We start from the raw sequence: 28,000 nt of genomic DNA on the forward strand, positions 1-28,000 counted from the left end.
ATTCAATAATCAGTAATTTTCCGTCTAACATCCTTACCCTATAATTAAACAAACAATTCCCCCAAAATCCCAAAATTCAATCCCCCGCGCAGCGCCGGCCTCTCCTTCTCTGCCTACTGTAATACTCTGTACTATTGCTTTTTCGAGCATTTCCGTCTTCGAACAATAAATCGGTAAGTTTGTCTCTTAGGTTTTCCGTAACAAATTTCTACGGTCACTTAGGGTTTCTTCACCAACTTCAAATGCATTCTTATGATTTCATTTTCTAATTTTCCCAATTTAGCCTGTAGTTTTTTTTGTTGCGATTTTTGTTCGTTGCCTGCTCAATGAAACAGTTCAGCCGGCAGGAAATTATTTGGTTTTTTCTTTTCTATCTTTTTTATAATAGGTCTAACTTTTTTTGTTATTTTTTTTTTACAATTATTCGTATGTGAGAATTAGTTAAAAGGCAGTGGTCCGTTGCCTAATCAGTAAAGATGGCTTAATTTTGAGCTTTTGAAAATTTCTACGATTTTTTTTATTTGTTTTGTGTATAAAATGAATTGCTCAATGTACATTTCGGGCAGAAATCAGCAGAAATGAAATTTACTGTAAATAACTTAAGCACCGTTTGTTAATTTGGCAACAGAAATGTACAATTTATTTATTTATTTATTTTTGTGCTGTTCACCTTTCTGACATTTGTTCAGTTTTTTCTTTTGGGTAGTGTATCAGTAGTATGTCCCAGAATCCGAGTACATGTGTACCGGGAGTAGGGGTGCCTTCGATGATGGCAGGTGCAGCGCCTCCAACTGCTGGTGGCCCTCAACAAGGAGCCCCAATGAATGCTTCAAACTTCACTTTTAATGGGAATGCACAGCTGGGGCAGATTAATCAGTCAGTGAAACCTGTACGTACGTACCTTTGTTAGGAGTTCATTTTGCTCATTGCTTAATAAGTATTTGTAACTTCAAATTTAACATAATTTGCATACAACATGCATAGCATAGTTTATTTAAGTTAAAATTTATCTTCTTGTTCAGTGAGTATTTATCGTCATAGTTGGATAGGGTCTAGTTGCGTTGTCCACTTGCATCTCCTATGCACTTGATTGATAGTACATGTTGGAGGTTTGTTGGGTTCGGAAACTTAGGAGAAATTTGTGCAGGATTGAAAGGGAAGTTTTTGGAACTTAAGAACCAAATCTGATTTAATTGATTCAGCTAATAGCTTGGTTTCAGCATTTTGCAGCAGTGGTTTAGGTTCAAAAGTTAATAGGGTCAGCCCTCTGCTTGCAGCAGTGGTTTAGGTTCAAAAGTTACTAAGGTCAGCCCTTTGCTTGCAGCAGTGGTTTAGGTTCGAAAGTTACTAGGGTCACTCTGCTCTGTATATTATAGCTGGTATTAGATTGAAACTGTGTATTTGGATGAGGGGCCAATGGTGTTGGACCGTGATTACTTGAGGGTTGCAGGAACTAAGTGTTGTGCATGGCTAAGTGCTATGCTGAAGTAATGGTGGGACCAGTTCTATAGCCTGTTTGAACTCTCTGGAATCTTTCACCCCAAAATAGCCTGAACTTTGGATTGGACTTTGCAAACAAGGAAGGACCTTAAGGTGGAGACGTAACAGACTGCATCCCTGCATTGGATAGACGTGATTTGGGCGATTAACACAAGAAGTTGGTGGACTGCTAACAGCTCTAAAGCATTTTGGGTTATTGATGTGGGTTGACAATTATTTGGTCAGACCTCTGTCCTGGACATTTCATGGGCTGTGGTAAAAACTAGAAAGAAATGATGTATGGCCAGAATGCATCAAACAAATCTGAAGTTTGACGGCAGTCACTCAATTTTTCCATGCATATTGAGCTCACTTCTAAGATTTCTATGTTTTAAGAAGGTAAATTGTGGTTAAAGGTCTGATATGAGGAAGGTAGTCATGCATTTTTTCGGCTGCATGGTAGTTGATTTTAGCTTATTGCAGAACTTCGATGAGTTAGCATTATGCAGATGTTTTATTTAATTTTCTACAAATGGAAGATAGTGTTTGATGATCTGGGGTTAATATGTTGCACTAAACTTTTTTTTTGGGGGGTGGGGGGCCGCTAGCCGGAAGTTCAAATTCCTGCAATCTTGATGAGGAGAATAAGAGATTAAGTAAGGCCTCAAATATCAATTTTGGTGCTACAGGCTTCATTCCTGGAGCTTTGTGCTATCCAAAAAGATGCAAAAATTTCTGAAATATCTTGTGGAAATGGAAACTATCTTTGTTTATGTGGTTATTGAGTAGTGGAGTCTTATTTAGCAAATAGAGAAATTGTGCTTCCATATGTATTGTAGGACGACCTTCATTAATCAAAATGTTAGCCTTCACCCGAATATCTTTTTAGTTAATAACAATGGACTTGAAGGTTTGCAATGCAAAGGTGGGTTTGCAATGCTGACTTGTTCTTCCTTTGATGACTTTTTCTTGAAGTTTTTATGGGTCCACATTTTCAGTGGGAATCTAAACTTTTCCCTACTTTCTATTGGTTTGGTTACTTTGCTTGTATGTGGTTTGATGACCTTTTTTTGAAGTTAAATATTAGTTTCTAAATGTAAGAGTTGGTGGGGGAAGGTGTTGACATGTTTGTGAGGCTACGTATATGTTTATTGGGGTTAGCTGAAACCTGACTGGTCTGCTAAGGTGACTTATGGTTTCTTGGAGACTTCTTCTTTTAGAATGGTTCTTTTGAATTATCTAATAGAGGTTATGCTGTAGAGGTGCATTGCTTTAGATGCCATAAACAAGAGAGGGAGCAAAGCCGAAGTGAGTTTAGGAGTCATCATTTAATTATTCTTTTAGCTAAAGATGCATTTATTTATTGTATGCATATATACTCAGTATGATTAGGTGCAGGAATTTGATGTTTTGGTGGCCAAGATTTCTTTAGCATAATATGAAAGAGCACCCAGCTTCTGAGCTTGCAAGTAGATATTACTGATGAAATATGTAAATATTTCTGATAATAATAATGTTGCAAAAGAAATACAACTTTTCTTATGTATAGTTTCTTTGGCTTGTTCCAATACTGGAGCTTTTGAGGCTATTGCCTTGACTTTTGAAGTAGAAGTATACCAGCAGTTTTCTTGCAGGTCTCTTTGCTTGTCAGGCCAAATGTATTCATGGTAACTTTTGTAATTCCATACTGGGGAAAGAATAATGAATTGGTTTTTTGTTTCTTTGTTTGTTGGAAATAGGTATATATTGCAAATGGTTTGCCAGAAGAGTGTGCTTTTGAACATTTGAGTGTTAACTCTGGATTTTGGTTCTGCATTGTTTTAATTATAAGGATGGCCTAATGCAGTATTTGTGATTGTGCATTGCAACTGAAGTATGTGAACTTTGGGATTTGTTTTGGCTATGCTGTTCTAAGTATTGCTTCAACTTATTTTAGACTTGTGCAGTTTTGAACTTGTTTCATCGCATTAAAGTTACTTATTGGCTATATTGAGTTTTTCTGCCTTCGTTTCCAACTACAGAATAACAAGGCTGAGGTTGTACAAGAACTGGAAGGTGTATCTACTGCACAGCCCACTCCAACAAGTAATTTGTCAAGTTCCTTTTCGGGTGTGCCTCCTGCACCATCATATCAGGTTCTTCCGGGATTTGCTAATAGTCCTGCAACACCTCCCCCTGGAATTTCCCCTTCAATACCTTTACCCGCCAATGTGGCTGTCGCTCCATCTAGTGATCTTTTTACTGCATTTCTGAGACCGAACAATCAAAGTATACCTGTGCTTTCAAATCCTCCTGTTCAGCATCAGGGATATGCCCCATATCCTTCTGTGTCTCCTGCAGCTGCTGCATTACAGGGACCATGGTTGCAGCCCCCACAGGTTAGTGGCCTGATAAGACCACCATTTTCAGCATATCCTGTAGCTATTACGGGTCCCTTTCCTTTGCCAGCTCGAAATACACCTATCCCATCTGTTCTATTGCTCGACACACAACCCCCTGGTGTAACCAATGCAGAAGCACCTTCTGCAACCCCCATTCATACTGTAGCTTCTGTTAGCCAGTCAACAACTGGTGTCTTGCAAGCAGAGATTCCTCCTGGGATTGGTATGCTCAAAATTGATGAAATTAACAGCATACGATTTGTTTTTCCTGTTCATATTTCTGATTTTGTTATTTACTTCTGCAGATAATGCTAAAAGTGCAAATGCAGTTGACATCAAAGATGGATCTCCAGCCAATGAACATCTGGAAGCCTGGACAGCACATAGGACAGAAACTGGAGCTCTGTACTACTATAATGCTGTGACGGGAGAATCTACTTATGAAAAGCCTTCAGGCTTTGTGGGGGAGGTACTTGCAGCTATCTTATTCGCTGCCATGCGCTATGTGAACTTCAATAGACTGTTATGGACCTTGAGGGTCTACCTATATAAGGACAATGAATTTTTATTGTGGAATGATATTTATGTTCACAGAGCTATATGCCACAAATTTGGCTATGCTTGTTTATTTTTACATCCTGATAAGACATAAGACCCTGTGTTGGTGCTATCCCCATGCATTTTCAACTTTCTCTGCAGTCACTTTTCAATTGGGAGCATTTTATAGGGATTTCTTAGGTGAATGTGAGCATTTATGACATTTTTGAGTTGCATACATAGTTTTGTTTTTCTCATGAAAGCAAGCAAGTTTTGGTGGCTCCATGATGTGGTAATGGTTCTTTGCCTGATCATCTTGCTTTTTGATTCCAGTAGACATGATTGTTTCAAGCTTTAATTAGGTTTTCTAGTGCAACATTTTAAACATTTCATGGCAGTGCTACTTAATGTATAGGTCAACATGCCAGGTCAAAACTTAATTGTTCATCTATGTGAGTTTAGCTTGAAATCAGTTGCATACAAGAAAAGAACTGATTCAAATGTTTAATCAAGTTAATTTTTCTTCACTATTTGTTTTGAGGAAGTAGGAGAAAAGGAAGGAAAGGCAAGGAAAGGAAATGGAGTAAAAAGGTTTTTAATATTTGAATTGATTTTTGAGGAGGGAAAGGAACGGATAGGGAGGGAAAGCGAGGGATTAGGTCTATACTTTCCATCCAAAAGTGGGCGGAAATGGAGGGAAAGGAAACCAAGGTTAATGAAAATTTAAAAATTTCCAAAATATCGTTATGTTTTTCTGTGTTTATCATTAATATTATCCATCTTTGATAAAATCTCCAGACCACCCAATCACCTAAGCCCTACATTTTTAAGTAATGTCTGAAACTTAAAAATATTTACTTATCTTGTTAATATTTGCTATTATTTTAAAATTTGTCCTTTTATATTTTGGGGTTGTAATTTCTTCCCCTTAAAAAGTGCAATAAAAACAATTTGATTCATTTTTAAATAATATTATCTTGTAGATTTTATGAGAATAAATGGATGAATATTGAAAATAAAAACTAAAACGAGGTAAGGCGCTAAAATAAGTTTAGAAATTAAACTTTGTTAAATTATGGGCAAAACACGTGATATTTTCCTTTCATTTATTTTCATTCCCCAATCCAAACAATATCTTCAGTGTTTACTCTCTTTTCCTTCAGTATTTAATCCAGGAAAAATCGATGGAATCTGCTTTCCTCTACTTTCTTTTCCTTTCTTTTCCACTAGAGTCTTTTCCTTCCCTTCCCTTCCCTTCAATCCAAACGGTGACTAAAGATCAAGAATATCTGAAGAAGCCCCTGTTTTGGTTATTTCTTGTATGCTCTCTCGTTTAAGGTTCTTAGCTTCTATTTGGCTTATAAATATCTTGAATATAATTGTTGTTCCTTGTAAACTGCAGCCCGAGAAAGTAACTGCCCAGCCAACTCCAGTTACTTGGTAAGTTCTTTTCTACCTAATTAGGAAAATATCCTGCAAAATAGCTTTCTTGAAGAAGGATTATTATTTTATGTGATGGACTTTTCTACTTGTGGTTTTGTTATGTTAACTTAATGTACTACTTTGAAACTGTTATGCTTTTTTGGTGTCATATATCATGGTAAAGTAGACATTGAAGATGATAAAATAGTTCTTTTTTCCCCTGTTAATAATTTTGGTTGATGCTTGGTAAATTTATGTTAATCAATGCTTCTCATGAACTGTGTATTTTTAGTCCTTCTGGGCATATACAAACTAAATGGCTGAAGAAATTGTTTTTATCTATATCTGTCTGTCAAAGGGACGGTAGGGATTGGGATCATTTCTACATGGGACAATATAGAAAAGTCTGGGTAAATTATGCTGATCTTCCTAAGTTTTGTCATAATCAGACGGACCGCTCCTTTAGTTATAAAATTGCGTTAGCATCCCCTATTAAATTGTTCTAGATAAGATGAAGATGTTCTTTAGAATTTTGGTTCTGTACTTTGCTGAGCTGTCCTCCTTCTATGGCATTTATATTTGTGATTTTCCAATTACAGTTATAATTCTGTCTGCACTAGCACTTAGGTGGGCTTATGTGGCATGATATAGAAACCTGAGGGATGACATCTGCAATTGTTAGTAAGAGGGGTGGTTTCTGTAATTATGAGGAAACACAGAGGAGGTGAGTTTAATTTGCCCAACAAAGTTACTTCATGACAGCAAAGAAAAAGGTACCCAAGGGTCAGATCATGTGGAAAATCCTTGAACATTCTGGAGTTGGACCTGTAAACAAAATATGAATAAAAGATATTGTAGGCATACAGATGTCCACTATGCTTTCATGAAACTGAGTGCTGGTTCATAGTAGGTCTGTCTTAGTTGCTTACAACGAAGTAATCTTTCTCTTTTTCTTTTTTAAGTTAAAACTCGTTTCTGTATACTGTTCTTTTACCTTGTTTAAAGTTGGAATACATTGATTATCAAAAGCAACCTGTCTTGGTTGTATATTATTAAGCTACTGAGCTATCTTTTGAGGTGAAGACTTGTACTCTGAGCCTTTTGATGTCAAAATCATATTATTTCTGGGACTCTGTTCCCTAGCCAAATTCAGAGACAAACTCTAGCTTGTTTCAAACCCCTATCATACATTAAAATGTTAATGGATTTGAGGATTATGTTCCAAAACAGCATTAAGCTTGTTGTTTGTCATAGCAATTGGATCTTGGAGATTTTGCAAATGAAAGCTTTTGTTGAGAAAGTTTCAGGGCATCTTGCATAAAGGAAAGGGATAGGGGAGTTGTTTCATCTACTTCGGGTTTCAAAAGTACAAAGGCTGGCCATGCCAATTATCAGATTGTTTTCTAAATTAGCTCTGTTATTTCTTTTGGATACATTAGAAATTAGCTCTATGATTCCCTTCATTTATTTAGATTCTAAAAGGACGCAGAATTACTATTGAGCAGATCAGAATGACCTAAAGGACTTAGAAACTGCTTATGTTTAGAGCCTAGGTCTGATTTTCTTGAGTAAGGGAAGTATGTGTCAGAGTTGCTGCTGACTTTCTCACTAATGATATGTAATAAGCATAGTTATCGAGCTTGTAATATTTTACTTCAACTTGGTACTTATATCTGGAGTAGGTAATTGGCTCGCAAAAAAGCTGAATTAGGGCTATCACCTGAGGAGCTTAAGAAGTGCATGCTACTTGTCAGACTGAATTAGGCAATCTTGATGGAGAAAAAAGGTTGCATCACAAGTTCCAGGCAGCAAGCCTACGTAAATGAAAATTAGTTTTTCTTTCTGTTAGGATTCATTTACTTCAAGCTTTCCTTTGATGTCCCATAGTCTAATAGGAAAACAGAAATCATAGATTCGAAACCTCTGGTAAAATGCCTGCCCGTAACGTAACCCAGCAGATAAAGTACATTACATGGTCCAGGGATTGACGACTCACCCATTCAGTGAATTTGGCACTGGACATTCCCAAAATGGGTACTAATTCTAGTCGTTGAACAGCTGAAACTTTGAAGAATAACTAATTGATTTCTTTTCTTTCAGTTATTCTTTTGCCCTTTCCTAATCTATTAATAACAAAATGAATTTTTCCAATGTATAAAATAAAAATTCCAATGGCTTTGGCTGCTATAACCTTCCCAACCACGATATTTTCTTTTTTTGTTTTGATAAAACCCGGTGGACGAATTTTCCATCTCCAAGTAAAAACACTTCGGAACAGCTATGAATAGATTAAAAAGTGATAGAAAGTTGTCTTTAGAAAGTCTCTGAATCTTGGTGGTGATCATAACGATTTTGAAGTCAGTAATTGGTGCTGATTGTTGCATGTTCAAGAATTACAATCCTGCAACTGGTGAGTCAGCTGTTAGCACTTTCACTTGTAGCATAATCATTTGTTTGATTTTTTTGGCAAGTTATTTAAAGTAGAGAAGTCATGATTAATGGTGTAATTTACCCAACAGTTATCATGCTTGAGTAGTAAGATGTCTATATTTACAACAGATTTGTATATGAAAAGATGGAGGCTAAGAATTTTGTGGAACTAAAGCTTATATAACCTAAATAATTTAGATACTTTGTTGCAAGAGGCAACATACGACTTGCGCAACTGAAATTGACTGTATAGCTACAGTTATAGTGTACAAGGAAAAAAGAAGTCAATTTGGAATTAAATACTTAAACTTGGATCTAATGTTCCTACTGCTATGACCTTTTCCTGCATTTGCTGAAGTACAATATCGAGCTTATTTAGATTCTGATAGGACATTACTAATAACAGATTTAAATTTCCTAAAGTAAATCAGACCTCTTAATGCTGGAGACCAGGTCTAATATTCTGAAGTTGGGCGACATATACTTAAGTCTTGCCTTGCACTTTTGCATTCAAGACTCGTGTCACCCAAAATTGGTACTTATACCTGGAGAAGGATTAGCTTGTGAAGATAGACTGCAAGTTTGAAGCAATTATTTAGGTTTGCCACATGAAGAGCTTAAGTTTCAAGCATTTAATCTGGAAAACATGCTATTTGTCAAACAGAATAAGGCAATCATGACTGAGAAAAAGAAGTTGCATCACAAGTTCCAGATGGCCAACTTTGCAAATGGAAAATTAGAGTTAACTTGTTTGAGTTTCCTTCAATGTCTCTTTAGTGTAGTCTAAAGAAGGAAAAATGAAAAATAGTTTAAGAAGTACAAAGTTGTCTTTTTCTTAATTTTGGTGGTCATGATGTCATTTTGAAGCTAATAATTGCAACTGATCTTGCCTTTACAATAGTAACAAGCCTGCAAGTGGTGAGTCACTGATACTTCTTATATGAGTATCATTATCATTTGTTTGATGTCTAGGGCAAGTTATTTATATGTTGTTATTGATCAGGCATCATAATTAAGAGTGTAAAATAATTCTCATGCTTTAGTAAGATTTGGATATTTAGTCACTTGTTAATTGGTTGGACAACTGGTTGCAGTCTTATGGCTTTATTGGACAGTATGTTTATTTCAGAACTTGACTTTAACTAAGGGTCTGGTGCAAGTGATTATACATGGCTACTGTGTGGCTGTCTTCTATTTGTGGGCATATTCTCTTCTCGTGAACTAATTATTGTCTCCTCCCACTCAAGATTTCATTCTTGCAGTTGATTCTGCCTTTTGATATACCTAGTAGAGCATGATAGTATTTATGATGGAGCTAATTAGCATTATTTTGTTGTGAATGTTCAGGGAGAAATTGGCTGGTACAGATTGGACCTTGGTGACCACTAATGATGGGAAAAAATATTATTACAACACAAAAACTAAGGTATTGTTTTGTCAACAAATGGTTCATTTTTTTCTCTTGCGATAAGAATGCATATGTAGATGTACATTTGTCACAGGTTTCTTTATGGACACTTGAAAGGCTGTCTGTTGCTTCAATTTTTTTAAATCAGTTTCTTGCTCCCTGTGTTGCATGAGTTAAGATGATGGATAAATCATGGTAGTCACCTGAAGGTTGGAATTCTTTTGCTTGGACCAAAAAAGTTCATGGTTAATCATTCAAGTCTTATTGTTTGTGCATGCTACTTGGTATTCAAGGTTAGTTATATTAGTTGAACGTCTACTAATAGTCTACTTTTATGGTTTTATTCTCTGAGTCTGAATTCTCTCTCTCTCTCTCTCTCTCCAAATGCTTTATTTGTAAAACCTATATTGCCTTAGCATGCGCCCGCAAGGGGGAAAAACGAAGAATTTTTCCCATGATTTTTTTATTAATTTTGCCCCTATTTTAAGTGTACTGCAAACGTGCTAGGTTGGTGTTGTGTATCAGTAAAGCGTTCTACTGTAGATTCATAGCTTGTATATCCATCTTCAAATATGTACTTTTAAATGTCAGATTAGTTTCACTATCTAGTTATCAATTCCCAACGCTGCTGGCAATCAATGAGTGACTACAATTTGATAAATTTATTGAGCTCTTACAATTGTAGATATTTTTCTTTGTAACTTAATCACCAAGTAAAGTAAGTTCCAGATAAACTTGTCATCTTGTTATGTGAACTGGTTTTCCTGTTCTCTCTTTCGAGTAATTCTCCCAAGTTTCCTTTCACTCGTCACCAGTGAAAATAGAAGGGTGAAGTAGAAACCCAGAAATGCCAACAGTGAGAAGGAATTCATATAGGAAGTTGATAATAGTATTAAATATGAAGAAGAATTTGAATTTCAATTGAAAATATTGGCGGTTTAATAGCAAAACTGAACCACCACCGGTACATCATATTCTTAAAAGTTAAGCTGTATTTTCTGTCAGACTTGTTTATAAATTGTTTTGAAATGGCAAGATGCAGGTAGGACTTTGTCTAGTAACCAGAGGTTAAGGAAACATCCCCAAGTCTAGGTATTATGGCGTATATGAGATCTTTTTGGCCACCCCATGCTTCCATCCCTCTTACAGCTATGACAATACATTTTTCATATGGCTGGATTTGTTGAAGATTTTGATGGCTTATATGTATGGCATATCACAAACCTTACAGCTATTTATTTGTCCGGCTCATCTAAAGGCTAGGATGTGGTAGGACTTCTCCAAGTAACCGGAGGATAAGGAACTGGACTGAAGTCCTGGTATTGTGGCCTATATGAGAACTTGCTTGCCACCCCAAGCTTTCATTCCTTTCGCAGCTAACTCATTACATTTTACTATTTGCTGGGTTTGTTAAAGATCTCCTAGGGTGATAAGAACATTTGGAAATTCCTCTTGCTGATGACAGATTTATTTTTTTGTTTCTTTTTTTGTCGACAGCCTTTTCCTTTATTTTCTCTTCAACAGAGAAGTCGTATACAAGTAGAAGTTTTCCATAATGTCGATGGCAATATACACCTAGACATCGTTCTTTGCTGCTTCTGTGAATGGTTGATTGTCATATCTTCAGAAGTGCCATGTTGTGATTGTACATTTTTTGGTGAAACTCCTATGCTGCTAGGAAAAGTTAAGTGTGGTTGAGCATTTCATTTTGTTGAAAAGTTGATCCATGTTCAGTTTTTTAAGAATTGTTTGGCTAATTTTAGCTAATTTTATAATTAGAAAAAAAAATTTATGCTTTTAATGATTGCTTGGATTGTCTCTGTCGACACAAACTTTCCTTTATTTCAGCTATTAAATTATTGAATCATTCTAGATGAATGTTTCTTTTGTTTGGGAATTGATATTTGAGGTGGTGATCAGCTTTATTTGTTCTTTTGACTTGGTTTTGGTTTGACATGTTTGCCTGGTTCATGTAAAGTGTTAGGACTGTCAACTGTCACTAAGTTTGTTATTCATTATTGTGAATATTAGTTTGACATTTTTTTAATAGTTCCTTTATAGATCATAGATCTGAAGTTCTATCTGATGTTTCCTATTACTAGTATCTAATGAAGCAGTAATTAGCCTGAAAGTCCGTTTGTAACATACACATACTTTTGGTTTTGAATCAAGACTTGAATTCATTCTAGTTTGCATGCATCTTTGTTATTATTTCTGGTCCTTTATATGACTATGGGAGCGTATGCTAGCTATTCATCCCAGTTGTTACACTATTGTAAATTTCATGACTTTCTGTAGTATTTTCTTAAACAGTTGAGTAGCTGGCAAATTCCCAGTGAACTGACTGAGTTAAAAAAGAAGCAGGATGCTGATGCCTCAAGGACATCCATGGCAGTGTCTAGTTCTAATGTGTTATCTGAAAAAGGATCAACTCCTATTGCTTTGAGTGCCCCTGCTATTACCACAGGCGGTCGTGATGCCACAGTTCTAAGGTCATCAACTGTGGTAGGACCCTCTTCGGCATTGGATCTTATAAAAAAGAAGTTGCAGGATTCTGGTGTCCCTCCTGCAACTTCACCTGGTGCAGGTTTGCCTGGAGCAGTTTCATCAGATCCAAACGGTTCAAAATCAGTCGAGGCTAGGGATTCTCGAAGCGATAATAGCAAAGAAAATGTAAAAGAAACTAATGGAGAAAGTAATCTGTCTGATACCTCATCAGATTCTGAGGATGATGATAATGGACCAAGAAAGGAGGAGTGTATCATCCAATTTAAGGTATCATTGCCAATTTTCCGGCTTCCCCTTTCTTCCTTTACTGTTGAAAAATGTTAATTGTTTTTGTCCAAGTTCCAAATTTGAAGCGTCATTATATATATGTGGCTTGAGTTTGTATGGTCATGTTTGTCTTTGTACAATAAATATCTGATAAGACTGAAATCCTTGCTCTCAAATTTGTTTTTGTTTGTTCTAATCCCTGTATTTGTTTATATAGCCTTTCAGATGATTTTATGCTGAAATTCATTCTTTTCGGTAAACTCTTTACGCACTTTGTGTTTGCACGTGTCTGTTGAATTGCTAGGAAATGCTCAAGGAACGTGGTGTAGCACCATTTTCAAAATGGGAAAAGGAACTTCCAAAGATATTTTATGACCCACGGTTTAAGGTTTGTCTAGACTCCTCTTACGTTGAAAAATAGCACTTTGGTCTCTCTCTCTCTCACACATGGATTTGGTCTGCATTGTATGCTTAAATTAGTGATCATCATCTTAGTACTTGTTTGCTCATGATTTTGCACATCCAGCTAGTCCAAAAATTTATGTGAAATATGAATTATTCTTGGAGTGCTGCTGTGGCTCCTTTTTTGTGTTTTGTTTGGGTTTTGGGGGGGGGGAGGGAGTCTGAGGGGGTTTTTGTCAGATCAGGGCATAATCTGGAACAGAAATTTCTTTTTGACTGGTGGTGTAGAAATGTGTATGCTATGTTGGAATGACAAAGTTGACTAGAATGGCAAACCTCCCTGCTGATGGACTAGGTTAGTTGATAAACCAAATCAGACAGAACCTGTTATTGTGGAAATTGGAAAAAAAAAGACGTGTATCCATCTTCCCAAGAAAGCTTGCAACATACTCGTAAAAGATGCAAAAGTATTTGCCTTACTGTAAAGGGCCAGACTGTGCTGCTTGAACTCAATAGCTATTGGTACTTTGAGTTTCAAGGTACTCCCTTTGACCTGATCATTTCATGGAAGACATGTTTAGGATTGCATTCGTGGGTGGATTTTCTTCTGTTATCCTTTACACTTGCTTGGCGAGACGAAATTTTCAAACACTCATTTGACTACTGAGGTAGACGTGGGGAGGCTTCCTCTTGCTAGCTACTTTGACCCTTCTGTTTCTGGTGAGAATCTAATCTGTTTCTCGAGTTGTCTTTTTTCTTTAGAACCAATTCTTTGTTATTGTATGGTAAGTGCCTATCATGAACTGTTTCTGCTTATTTGCATACACTGTCATTTAACAGTTTCCTTTCCCGATTTTTAGAACTCTACATAATGAGTGTTATTTTTTCTGGTCTTGTTGACATGGTAGAATCGTTGGGCTATGATTTTGCCCTTGCTTTTTTCCATACACAAAAACCCAGTCCGAGTTTTTGGCCAATTATGTTTAACTGAACCTTTGAATATACTTGCCTCACTATGCACTATCCTAATGGACTTGATGTTCATTTTAACTGGCTTTATTGTGTCTTATACGCATGTTGACAAGTACTTTGTTACACAGTCTCGGCATTTGTACCATGGAGTACCAGCACCACAAGATGTTGGTGCATGTGCTGACTGTGTATCGGACTGGCTGAAACTTGGATGGGAGTCTGGGGCTGCTTGGAACTTGATGAACTTTGAAGGGTTGCCAATCTTTGGTGAAGAATTTGTTGCATTGGGCCCCCAGTCTGCATTAATGGTGGTTCTGATGGAATTATAACTATAATAAGAGGTGAAATTTCCTGTGGTGTGGTGACGAGCATAGTGAAATTTGCACAATTTTAGGATAGAAAGTGATGGAGTATAAGCACCTGATAGATGAAAATAGATATGGTGTCGAACCGTACTCAGATAAGGTGTTGGTGACAGGTCAAACCATCAGAAGTGATAGTAGCTGTATCAAACATGGGCACACGCTGTTGATTTATAGTTATTTGAAAAGCCTGATGCTCTTCGTGAACTTATGCTTCTAATACCTTAAGATATAAAGTTCTTTTTTAAATTAGTTTTTCACTATCAACTCACTTGATCCCAATTTTCCTCAATAAACCAATGTCCCTGGTCTTTGTTTTCCCGCCTTGTTTCCGTCATTGTGAAAGTTGGTGGCTTCTCCTCTTAAAACTCATCGATGTTTTCGCAAATTTAAGCCAGGGCACTGCTTCAACTGCACCATCGCCGAAAGCCCTTTGCAAGTCAACCATCATCTACTGATTGGCAATACATCAATCTTTGAAATCCTTTAGCTCGCAAGAATTGAGAATACAAATAGGACAGTCTAATACCTCCAGTGTCATAGCATAAAATAACTCAATTTACTCAGGTAGTTCCTAATGCAATCATCCATATCCATCCAATTTCCTGCAGAACCTCGTGACTAAATAGAGGGAAGAAACTTCCCTTCGACAAATTCCGTCCCTTAAACTCTGTGGGGGTTTAGTCAAAGGAAATTGGCTGTTGCTGTGGATTGCGGATTACCATAAGAAATTATTGGAGATTGCGGGTTACAAATATGATTGCTCTTGGGCATGGGGTACTGAGGAGGTAGTGTTACAATTTCAGAAGGGGTTGGAGCGCGAGACAGGATGAGTATTATTCAGGGATATTATTGTCTGTTCAGGAAATAAGAGAGATGGGGTACCAATATCTATTTTTGGAGCACCCGCATTACTTCCCTTTAAAATGCTATACATTAAATACTTACTCTAATTAATTGGTCAATAATATATCATTAGACATGTAACATCGTATATGTAAATATTAATTGGAAGAAATAGTACAGAATACATGTATGCGTATATTGGCTTTAGAAAAAGAAATTTATAGACTAGCATATCACAAACCTGTTTCTGAGTCTCTAGTCATGTCAAAGTATCCTTAATTTTGGAGATGAGGAACCCAACTCCAATACACACAGAGGACATATGTAAGTTCCTTTCCTCTATTAAAAGGAAGAACTCCTTTTTTTTTTTTTTTTTTTCTGGGTTCAAAGATTCCATCTTCATAATTCTTTGAGATGTCTGGAGTCTAAATTTTCAACTTTTCTGTTCTCTGGATGTAAGCTGAGTGCATATTCTTCTTTTACACAAGTCCTGTTAATGCTAAATATCTACAAGCATATTGTCGCTGTGCGGAGGCTATTTACAATTATTCTGGAGTTCAATCCGATTATATGTGATGGGGCTCATATACGGAGATTTTTTTCTGCCACTTAGGGTAGGTTGCCTTGTACTTTATGAAATTTAAATGACATTGTAGTTTTGTCTGTGTGCACTTTTCTCTTTTCTTTTTTCCCTGTAAGTAGTGTAGTTTTATGGTTGCTCCATTCAAACATTTGATATGCTATTTTTGCATTGATAAGTTCACTTTTTTAAAATTCTGTACATCTTAAGAGCCAAAAGAGTGTTATTTGTTGTATAATCTTTGTCAGATATTCTTCATGAAAGCACAAAATTCAGTTTCTTATCTTTTTGAGAAGCTTAAAAGATCTGGTAATGGAAGTTTTATTTATTTATTCATTTTTTTTTTGTTTTCGCTAGCTTTAGCTGATGAAGTTCTTTAATGAGTTAAGTTTTTCATTGAATTCATAATTTGGTTGAAACTCAGAGTGAGATATCAATTTTTCTTCTTCTTAAGGATTCTTTGATGATACTTGCCTGAAATAGACATTTCAGCTTTGGTTAGGGAGAATATATTGGCTGTTAACATCAGTCTTGGTTCCTTAAAAGTTCCTTGCATCCAAGTCATCTGCTGTCAGTGCTATAGAATTTTTTGACTTAGTTGTCAAGACATCTTCAGAATTGATGCGGGTGATCATTTAAGCAGAGAAATGATATAGTGCTTCTTGGTATGCTGGTTTTGCAGAAGATTGTTTCAGGTGTGTATGGTACTCAAGTGGTCATCTAAAGGTGCAATAGTAGATCCAAGGTTTTGCATACCATGTCAGGATTAGTTTTAACTTGCAGACAACAGTCAGAGTTTGGTGTCACTTAGAAGATCCTAGGAGGAGGTAAACTAACAATGACATTTATTACCTTATCCTATAGGTTTTGACAAGGCGAATAGGTCAGGAGAGATGTAGTGGATTTCTCTTTAGATGCTAAACTTTCTTAACCTGAAAAGTAATTCTGAATAAGTAGGTAGACATTAAAAGATGGATTTGTCTCTTTTTTCCTGCAAATCCCTTCTTGTCAGCGAAGCGCATAAGGTTTCAAAATACAGCAACCAAAATTCATTGTAGCAAATGTTCATGCTGCATAACCTTGATATCGGCTTGGATTTTGGATGCAACTTAGATCCTATAAATATGAGGTTCACATATCCATGTGCTCATGGAAAAGAGTCAGTAAAAGCTGCTATAGGCTTGACACAAAAAACAATAATGGAGTAATGATATTAAAGATTTGTGTAAAATATTGCTTGCTCCGGAGTTTGTTGTGTCTTAAAAATATTCTTGCCTTTATTATTTGCTGTGGGTACACTTGGTTCAGTGTTTCTTTCCCCTTTCTCTTCCCCTCCCCACCTGCATTTTTTTTTGGGGGATTCTTTGTTGTTTATATACTCTCTCGCTCTGTCTATTGCTGATTCTTTTATGTGCTATACTACTGCCAGGGTTAGGGATAGGATGTTTGGCTGGATGGGTGCTGTGTCTTTCTCATGCATATCTTTGCGTACTTGTAGACAGTCTTTTTGTTGCTCATATCTGCATTATTGTTCGTTGTAGGCAATTCCAAGTCATAGTGCTCGAAGAGCCTTGTTTGAGCACTATGTCAGAACTCGCGCTGAAGAACAGCGAAAGGAGAGAAGGGCCGCTCAAAAAGCTGCAGTTGAGGGGTTCAAGAAATTATTAGAAGAAGCGAAGGAGGTGTGTGTGGTTATCTCTTTAGTTTGTCCAGATATAAATTCCAATGGATATTTGAGAATTTCTTTCTAAACATGCCCTACATTCAGGATATTGATGATCAGACTGATTATCAAACATTCAAGAAGAAGTGGGGACATGATCCGCGCTTTGAGGCCCTGGAGCGAAAAGAAAGAGAGGCTCTGTTGAATGAAAGGTATGATCTTGGGAAAGTGTTCAATACGTGCTTGGGATTCCAGTTGTTTAGTGGCAATTGTCGTTTAATTATATTTAGCTAGTTCCTAGTTGCTGCTGAGAAACAGCTGGAATCTGTTCTTCTTGAATCCTTTGGCCAGAACTGTTAAATTAGTAACACAATAGGCTGATAATACTGATGATACCCACAAGCATAAGGGTGTCTAATTACCATCAGCTAGTCCGAGAGAGCCCTGTACCTTTTTTGATGGATACATTAAGTGTATTGGTGTACTGAGTCCATGACTTTTATGTTAATGGTTTCTAGATAAATAGCATGGATTTCAAATTTCAGCTACAGATGGAGGGAGGGAGGGACAGGGGGTGCCCCGGGGGGGGGAGTTGAAATTGCCTAATGATGTTCTATTAGCTTGTAAGTGTGATTGATATGAGCACTGCTGTCAACATCATTTGTCCCAGTTAGTAACAGATAGAAGGGGACTGAAAATTTCCCTGATACAAATTATTCTAATGCAGTGTACTACGGTTGAATGTTACTTTTACGGAGTTAAGAGTTCACTGGTTACTCTAGCAGTACAGTGGTTATTTATTTTAGGACAATACTTGTATTTCCTTGTGTGTGATAGGGCTTCTTTGATCATCTACATTATCTAGGTTATTTGGATCTTGGGTTTTTCTTGTGTACTGATTTCTTGGCAAGGATTTGAAATTAGTCTAGATTTATGTAGACTAATACTGTGATCATTGTGTTTTTGATGTCGAAGGAGATTACCTCTTCTTTACGTTCTTGTTATACAACTCTGTTGCTGTTAAGTTAGCCTCCGGTCATGGTTTTCTCTTTGTTTTCCTAGAAACTTAGACTTTGATCACGAATCAAGGTAGTTTACCTTTTCCTCGCACTACAACCTGCATCAGATGTAGTTTTGTCTCTCAGGTATTTGTGCTCAACCTTTTCCATAACATGAATTATTGCGTATCTTAAGATTGTTGATAATGATATCCTGGCTTTTAATTAGAATGGTAAGTGTACATTTAGTATACTGTTGAAAAAAGCTCCTTTTTTTTTTTCCTCTTTTTCATTTTGTCATTCTGGCTGCATCATGACTGTTCTCTGACCTTATGTTATTGGTCTTTTTCCTTCATCTCTGTGAATCCATGATATACATTAACTACTATAAGAGAAGATCTCAACTTTTTTGCAGGAGATGTAAATGAACTTGATCTAACATTTGAACTTGATATGAAGATTGCCTTTAGGAGAATAATTTACTAGCATTTTTGGAAATGGGATTTAGCATGTCCTTCATATCTTGTCTTCCTTTTTCCATGAGCTTCATAATTGCTGGAAATGTCATCGATGTGGTGCATATAGTAAAGTTTTGTTGATACACAGTTTATTCTACTTGCAGGATCCTTCCTCTGAAGAGAGCTGCTGAAGAGAAGGCTCAAGCTATTCGTGCAGCAGCTATTTCTAGTTTCAAATCAATGCTCAAGGAAGGAGATATTACTTCAAATTCTCGCTGGTCAAAGGTTTTATAACAGTTTTTACATAATTTACTTGTTTTTCTTAACCTTGTTTCAGCTTTTGTCTCTTGGGATGTTGTTTGAAAAACTTGAAATCTAGTTTCCTCTGTGTTGTCAGTTTTCCTGTGGTTTTCTTGTATGTGCTATGACTAATCATAACATATTGTGGCTGAAAATGCTTGGCCATTGTTAAGTGTTCTCTTAGATGATTTGTATTTTTCTTTTCAACCTCGCATCCAACTCTCTCTAAGATAATCATTATATATGACTGGTGGGCGAATGGATATTAAAGAGTATTTTGAATTTGTTACACATTGAATTTCACTTGTCATTGTTAATGTTCAAATCAATTACTACATACTGGTTAGTAGCTTGTATCTACCATCTTATTCTTTTAATATTCTAAATGTGTATGTCTCATCTCACTCACCAAGCTTTAGTTGGGTGTCTTTTTGCACATGTAGCATTGGTGGTTTCTGCCAAATTGCGCTTCTTTGAGCACATCGAATTATTTTCTTCTGGCAGGTTAAAGATAGTCTGAGGAATGATCCTAGGTACAAGTCTGTTAAGCATGAGTATAGGGAGGCTTTGTTTAATGAATATATCGCTGAATTGAAGGCTGCTGAAGAGGAGACGGAGCGCATAGCAAAAGACAAAAATAGTGAGGAGGTAAGAAACTGGTTTTCACTCACCCTCAGGTGCTTGATTCACTTTCTTCTTCTCAGATGTATGAAACTGTTAGTTATGCTAATGCTTTATTTAGCCTTTTTGCGTAATGTAAACATCAAATCTCAAACAATGGTCAGTTTCACTGTCTTCTTTCCTCAGTCCTTGTGTTTGTATGGATATATTTTTTTAGTTTTTCAGGAGCTTCTTAGTTAGGTTCATTTTTTTGGAATGATGATGCATATTTTACTGAAAACATTGAATGTTTTAACCATTTCAGTGAGCTTTAGCCATTTAGCATTCTGCTAATTGCAACTCCTGGTCCCTTCTTTTACAATTTGTAGTGGAAACTTTGAAACACTTGTGAAAGCAGCTACTCTAGAACTAATAATGATGGGGTAGAGACCCGCTTAGCGAGCATTGAAATGTGGAAGCTACTTGATGCTCCATATAAGACTTGCATAGAGGTTGTTTAAATGTATTAGCAAAAGAATGAGCTTAGAGGACATTCCATCTAAATGAGTTCCACTGAAATTAGATGTTAAGAATGACATTAGGCTACATTTTGGTCAATCAAATTGGATTGGATAATTCAATTCTGGCCTTTATTATTTTTATTTTTGTTTTGAATATTTTTTTAGCAAAGAGTAGCACGGAAAATGGGCAAAAATTACAAGATTTATTGGTGCTGCTCCACTTGGATTAACTGCTTTTGGGGGTGTTTTTGAAATATTTTAGTGTAGCAATGTATGTGAAATTTTTTTACTGTAGATGTTTTTAATGGTGTTTTTGAAAATATATTTTGGGGCATTTTTAAGATTTAAAATTTTAATGGGGTATTTTTAAAATTTTATAAAACCTTACAACCAACCACCACCCCTTCTGCCCTCTCTCCTCCCCCCTCCTCTCTCTTCCGCTCCCCTTTCTCCTCTCTTTCTTCCTCTCCCTTCTTCCTCCTCCCTTCTCCTCATCCTCCCCTCCCCTCCTTCCTCCTCCCCACCCCTCTCTCCCGCTCCCCTCCCCTGCCGACCAGAGAGGGGGGAGGGGGAGAGGGGTGGGGAGGAGCGAGGAGGGGAGGAAGAGGGAGGAGAAAGGGGAGGGGAGGAGGAAGGAGGAGGGGGAGGAGGGAGGAGAGAAGTGGCGACCAGAAGGTAGGGGGGGGGGAGGGGGTGGGGAAGGGAGGAGGAAGAAGTGGGAGGAAGAAAGAGAGGAGAAAGGGGAGGGGAAGAGGGAGGAGGAAGGAGGGAGGAGAGAAGAGGGGGAGGTGGCGGCGGGTGTTGGTGTGTGATGGTGGTTGGTGGTGGTGGTGGTAGGTGATGGGTGAAGAAGAAAGAGGGTTTTTTCTTGTGTATTTAAGATGTGTTGTGTTTTTGAGTTGTTTTTAGAGTTTATTACTGTAGACTTGAAAGACAAAAACTGTGTTTCAAAAAACTCTTCAATCCAAATGGATCGGGTCCAGGTAGTAATCATTGTTCCATGTGGGACCTGAATGGACTTGTTCCATGTACTGTGGTGATGATTCTTGTAACTTTGCAGGTATTCTAAGAAGGTGCCTGGAAAAGATGGTCTCTTTAGTTGTTGATGTTGTATATTCCTAACCACTGATTTCGCTTTGATGAATTAGTAGTTATCTATTTACCTTGACAATATTTTGGAATTGTAATAATATTGAGTTAAATGCTTATATGGTGTATTTTCATTGCTTGTTTTGTTTATTGTCAATTCGACTTTATCAAAAAAGAATTCCCATCCACTTGTAATTTTAAGTATTCAATGTTTAAAACTGGTGAAAGAGCCAGAGAGTTGGTTGAGTAAGATTGAGTTTATTGTCTTTATTTTTCTCCTACTTAGATGGATGTTCTTTCATCCAATGTTTCCTAGGATAAACTAAAAGAAAGAGAACGAGCACTGCGCAAACGGAAAGAAAGAGAAGAACAAGAAGTGGAGAGAGTGCGATTGAAAGCACGTAGAAAGGAAGCGGTTGAATCTTATCAAGCTCTTTTGGTTGAGAGCATTAAAGATCCTCAGGTTTCACTTTATGTTTTGTTTCAGAGTGATTTTGCCTTTTGATTTCTGACATCTATTGGAATATTGTATTTCCTGGGAATCAAGAGTAGTTAGAAATTAGCGAACCCGCATGTTTGAATATTATCCTGCCTCATTTATTTTCAATTCACATGAAATAAGGAGATGCTTGCTAACTGGGTTGTTTGTAATTTTCCTGTAATTTGTTTGTAGAAGTTTGCTAACTAATAAAGAGTCTTGCTTCATTGCTATTTATTTATCTATTTATGATGAAAATCATTTCACAATATTAAGGTGAATCGATATTTGTGCTTGTTAACAAAACTTGCCGGTGACCAGTGCTACATCTCAATCTTTCGGGCTTTCCCCTTTCCCTCTCCCTTTTTCTACATGGTTAATGTTGCATCTATATTTCTGTTATGCTGTTTAGGTATGCCTGAAATATTTTTGCTGTTGATGAATGGCAAAAGGTTGTATCCCTCTCCCTTCTGCTTTTCAGAACCAATGTTGCATAATGTTCCAGACATTGTGTGAGGTTGCCTCTGTAATATTTCTGCTTTTGATAAAGTGGGATTGTATTCTAATTGTGCAGTTTTAGTAAAGTACAAGATGGGGCTTGGAATACCATCTTGGTACTGATTGTAGTTGTAACCTTCACTAGGATGGAAGTAAAATAGTGGTGAATTCTGCGTGCTGGTGAGGATACTGTTATTGAATGCGAGAGGTGCAAGGCAAGTCCCGGGTAGAAAAAGTTTGTTAGGTTTATCCTTTTCAATAGACTAACCACCCATTCGGTATGGTGAAATTACTACTATATAATGGGTCTGAACATCTCAAAACTCTTACATGATGTTTAGTTGGTAACTGTCAGTATGAATCAGTCACTATGAAAGACCAAAAAGTGGCCAATAGCCAATCCGGACCAAATTGGAAACTTTCTCATCCATTCTGAAATTTTACGGCAGGAAACTTGAAGCATGAAAAAACAGATAAGGAGAAAAGCTGTAGCCAACAGAACATGAGAACATCGCTGTTCCCTCTTATCTTACTTCCTCCCAACCTCTCTTCTGTCTACTTCTTCATCATTATATCCCCTCATATCTCTTGTTCTTCCCCCACTCCATAGGCTGCTTTTTCTTCCCTGATTAGAACGTCTGACTGGAGAAATTGGAGCTGCTGGTATGTTGGTTTTTCTTTTTCTTGTAATTGGCACTCAAAATTTTCCCAGATTCAAAACAATTGTCATTGAACTAGTTTTGCTATGTAAAAATCTTGTCCATATAATCTTACGCGGACTGGTCTTGGTTATATTTCTAATTTCTAAGCTTGATGCAGCCATAGAACTTTCTATGTTGATTGACTGTGGGCTTTCATCATAATAGCAAGATTATTTTGGATCTTGGTCTTGATTTGCATGGAAGAATTGTGGTTATGCCTTGGTGTTGGTTTTGGTTTTGGGTTTTTGTTGATTTTGTTGAGGTACAGAAATAGAGCTTTCTTGAGATTACTCGCCGTAGGTGGCGAAGGCTGACAATGGTAAGAAATTAAAGGTTTTGGTTGACAGTTATAGCATGAAGACGTTGAAAGAAATAAGAAAAGAAAATAGAAGTTGATTCCTATACAAATACAAACACTGCCAAACATTTTTAAAGGGAATCCCTGGTAAACTGATTGTCATTGAAGGTCATAGTCATTGCCATTGCTGATTTGAACCAAACGGGTGGTAAAATGGTTCTTTTTGCTAATTTTTTCTACCTGTAGGTCAACATTTCCTTGTTTTGGTATCTGACTTGAAGGTTGTTAAGTGGCATCTTGGAGAAAGATTAAGATAAGAAAGATAAAAGGACGAAAGGCTTTGTATTGTCAAAGAGAAATCGAACTGATGTATTCAAGGAGTTACATTTTCCCTGCTTGGTGCTTTGGAAGCAAAAACAGACTGAGGAGTAGCCTTTTGTTATTAATGTTGTTTTATTGGCTGTGGTAAAAGTTGCGTGGAGACTACAGGTGAACAATTTGAGCTGTTTTCCTGGTTTGGTGTTCTGAGGTTTACCTATTCATGTGAAATGGATAAACTAGAATCAAGATTTTAGGGGATTAATTTTTAGTGTAATCATAGGGTCTAAACTTATTATTGTAGATGAGTGACTAAGAAAAGATTAGAACAGAAAACAGTTTATAATTTGTCTTAACCAATAAACTCAATGCCAGGATAATCTTTAGAGGGTCTCACTTTTTTTGATATATTTTCTGGTTCTGATAGGAACCTTGGAAAAGTTGCATAGACCTGTAGCAATCTTGTACTTTATGGGAGAACTCATGTCTACCACAAACTCAGAGGATATGTAGTGTAGAGACTCGAAATATAACCCAGTAGAAAGGTCAAAGATCAAATGACCAGATATAGAATGTGTAGGTGGTACTGGTAAAACCTATTTGGGAACTGAAGAAAATAGTTCAAAATGGAGGCTGTTGTAATGAAAGTAGTAGTGCTTTGTGCCTTCTCGTGATGACTTAAAGTGTCTCTACTAACCTAGAGACTAGAGAGTACCCAATCGGGTGATTAAACAGAAAAGTAAATTGTTGCGCGCTTGGAAATGTCTGTAATTTTTTATACTTAAGTACCTTGTACAAATTACATTCTCTTGGAGTTTGCATCGTATACTATGAGATGGTTAGCAGGAAGCAGTAGAATATACAAGGTTATCATGACATTAAAATTCCTTCATATATAAGCATATAAAAGTTTGACATTGTCATTCCTTTTGTGAATCTAGGCAAGTTGGACAGATTCAAAGTCTAAATTGGACAAGGATCCCCAAGGACGTGCGGCCAATCCTAATCTAGATCAATCTGACTTGGAAAAGCTTTTCCGTGAGCATGTGAAGATTTTACATGAGGTAAGCTGTGTTCTCTTTTAGGTCCTGAAGTAGAATGGATCTCTTACTCTTATTCAGGATGCTTATCTTAAAAAGTGCAAGTGAACCGGAGTCTGGGAAATCAACTATTCACTTTTATTTCTTTTTAGGAGAATGCTGTTTCAAGCTGTGCCTGCATGTGTTGTTGACTTTGTTACCTGAACTTAATCCATTCCAAGAAGCCTTAATTAAGAATTGAGCATTCATGCATTGCCAGATATTTGTATTGAATGTGATCAAAAATTTGTTCTGTCTTTTACCTTAGTGAAAAAGGGTACATGGTGTTTTTTTTATGTTATGCATGGTGGAGTTGGTGATTGGGTATGTATAGGTTGTCCTAACTTGTATGAAATGTGATCAAATTTTGGTTATATCTCCTTGACTTTTGCGTGGAAAAAAAAAGTGTTTCCATCTGTGTTGTTTGTGGGGCATGATAGGTGAATAGGCATGTAAGTTATCATTTATACAATATTTTAAAGTGAGCTATGTTTTGGGGTCGGAATGCATCTAGGCTAAGCACTTGATCTCACATTTCTTTTGCAGTTTATGTCAATGAATTGTTTGCGTTGACAGTAAAACAGTAACTTTTTCTGTTTAAACCACATGTTTTTCCTTTACCTGTTCAGATATGCTGTTTCTTTGCTTCTTCTCTGTGCTTTCGATGTGGAAATGCTAGTGAAGTTAATGTTATATTAGTATTGAACTGCAAACAGAGATCTTTACATTATCTTTGAAGACTCTAGCTCAGCATTCGACAAAGATTTGTATATCAGTCATGGATCTCATATGGTTAGTTTAGCACTGGATTGTTTAGGTCAAATTCCAGGTGGTGGCACCACTATTTTTATCCAAGTATTTGGTCTACATGATTGAAATTTTCTAATCAAAATATTTTGCATCTAGTTCCTCAAATAGCAATTTTTTTCTGTTCAGATCAAATCTCTATAGCTGTTCAGGTGTCACTTTCTGTTTGTGCTTCATAGAAATTGCTTTTTTTTTGGGTATCAGCTTTGAGCTGCGAACAGAGATCCTTCTATTGTCTTCAAAGGCTATCTCGGCATTTAATGAAGTTTTGGTTATCGGTTATTGGACCATATGTTTAGTTTAAATGTTGATTTTCTTGTTCAATTTTCAGTTGGTGGCACCATATTTCTTGTCTAAACATGGGATTAGTATATTAAAATTTGTTTAGATATTCAGAAATTTAATGTTGATTCTAATACAAATAGAATGCCTTTACGACCATTAGGACAAGCAATTTTAGAGTACTATCAAGTCAATTAGAACTGCGCCAATTGTGAAACTTTTGCACCATTATAGATGTGAGTTGCATCGTTCTGAATATTACATACGGTTATGACCATCTTGATGTGACTTGTTCACCTTCTATTCAACATAATGATCTAGAACACATTGAATCAACAGCTTTCAGTACCAAGCTGGAATACCATTTCTTGGAAATCTGTGTGCTGCAGGAGAGTTATTGAATGCAGTACATTTGCATGGTAATATCATAATTTGAAGTCAAGTTGTATGGTGAACTATAGGATAATGTTCCCACAAGAGTGTTGTCAGAACTATATCCCCTGGTATCTTCCTTGTTGTCAACTTTTCCATTTGAGTATCAAATATACCATGGAGGGGTCTTTTATGACATTGTTTATCCTCAGTCTATATGCCCTAAACACTTTTTTCTAATGCTATTTGCTTGTGAGTCATGGATAATAATTATTCATAACCTTACCCTCAGCCCTTGAACACTTTAGGAACTGCAAACAAAATTCCCAAAGTTGGATTTGTATATATGGTGTTATTATTGCCATCTAAAAGTTAAAAGCAATTTAAATATCTTCCATTACTGCAGATATACAAGGTTTCAACTCTTCCATAGCTATGTTTCTTTTCGGTATTTTATCATGAGGGAACTGATTTTTATTATCCCAAAGAACCCAGAGGTTCGAACAATATTTCAAGTTGTCAAGATATATGTATCACGTACTAGACGAGATTGGTTGCTTCTTTGGGATTGGGTGAATGTGATAACGGATTTGCTGGTCTTTGTGAGGTATCAATCTTTTCTAAATGCTTTTTGACATAGAGGGACAAGAAGACTAATAGTTTACTCAATTTTCTTTTCTTTATGGATGTAGGTAACTTTCTGATTGTTGTCTAGCAAACATCATTTTGAGCTTCGTTCTGCTCTGAAGCTGTTCTGTGTGTCATGTTGAATTTACACTATGAACAAGAATATTAATGATGTCTCAGAGGAGCAAGCTGTGATTTTTTATGGTTCTTTTTTCTTTTTCCTACTAAGTTCTCTATGATGTGGAAATCCTTCTTGTAGATCTGGAAATCTTCTTTCCCTTTAATTTATATAATAGGCAATTATTCTAGATATGGGTTTGGTGGGTATATGTTTCGTCAGAAACTTTTTCTCAGTTTATGGCCTCCTGAAATAAACAAATTTGTGTTATAGTAATGTATGCTAGATTCTGTTGTTGATAAAGCAAGAACCATTGAATTGTGTCAAAGAGGTTCCGTGATTGTTCCTTTGTGGTTGATGTATTCCGTCGATAATTTTGACGAGGAATGCATTTCCTACAGTTTCTGTAGATAATTTGTGGTTGCCATTGAGACATGGAAGAAATTGATGATTAGTCTTTACATGTTCGATTTTTTCATGCTCCTTATGGTGTTTGATGTGATAAGCAAAAATCCCTGTCAAGTTTCTTCTCAATTCCTTAGATTGAGGTGAAACTATTTGAAAAGTAAATTGCAATTATGCTGACAATTAATGACTCTGGAGGCGTGTTATTTTTATTTTTTTTGGGTACTGATGTTAAGAGAGAGTTGAAATCTGATTAAGTTGTAACTAATGCCTGGTGAATAAATTGTCTTGCTCTTGCTAATCCCTTTTCATTGTTTACAGAGGTGTGTTTCTGAGTTCAGAGCTCTATTAGCCGAGGTTGTAACTTTAGAAGCTGCAGCTCGAGAAAAAGATGGCAAAACAGTTCTTACGTCGTGGTCAACTGCTAAACATCTTTTAAAAGCTGATGCTCGGTATACAAAGATGCCAAGGAAAGACAGGGAGTCCTTGTGGAAGCGACATGTAGAGGATATTCAGCGCAGACAAAAGTCAGCACCTGATAGAGAAACGGAGAAGCACAAGGATGCGAGAAATAAAAGCTCTGTTGACTCTGGTAAAAATGTAATGGGATCAAGAACTCATGATAAGAGGTAGTCATTTTTGTGTCACTGTTTACCCGATAAACAGAATCAGACTTCTGATCGGCAGTCAGTGTCTAGTGGATCAACAAAAGCTATGTAAAATAGTGGTTTTAACTCGGGTATCTGAGATTATATTACTTCGGAGTATCATTTAATGGAAATGATTTTTGTTAT

The 28,000-nt window shown here is 36.6% G+C and overlaps 1 protein-coding gene across 3 annotated transcripts; it reads left to right on the top strand.

The window, feature by feature from the left end:
• LOC113718703 (pre-mRNA-processing protein 40C) lies at positions 1–27,999 on the top strand. Of its 3 annotated transcripts, none has more exons than XM_072072617.1 (16): positions 1–173; positions 690–889; positions 3,501–4,083; positions 4,166–4,329; positions 5,800–5,837; positions 9,597–9,675; positions 11,155–11,340; positions 11,971–12,432; positions 12,737–12,820; positions 17,136–17,276; positions 17,363–17,469; positions 18,878–18,998; positions 19,518–19,661; positions 21,540–21,686; positions 24,458–24,580; positions 27,528–27,999. In XM_072072617.1, the coding sequence occupies exons 2-16, from the start codon at positions 719–721 to the stop codon at positions 27,837–27,839; spliced, it is 2,862 nt and encodes a 953-aa protein (XP_071928718.1). In that variant the 5' UTR covers positions 1–173; positions 690–718; the 3' UTR covers positions 27,840–27,999. The 3 variants fall into 3 exon arrangements, with proteins under 3 accessions (XP_071928718.1, XP_071928717.1, XP_027099398.1); XM_072072616.1 differs by having other exon boundaries at positions 707–889; XM_027243597.2 differs by lacking the exon at positions 11,155–11,340 and having other exon boundaries at positions 4–173; positions 707–889.
• Position 28,000: the final 1 nt, after the last annotated feature.

This window comes from Coffea arabica, chromosome 11e (assembly GCF_036785885.1).
Source record: "Coffea arabica cultivar ET-39 chromosome 11e, Coffea Arabica ET-39 HiFi, whole genome shotgun sequence".
NCBI classification, from domain to species: domain Eukaryota; kingdom Viridiplantae; phylum Streptophyta; class Magnoliopsida; order Gentianales; family Rubiaceae; genus Coffea; species Coffea arabica.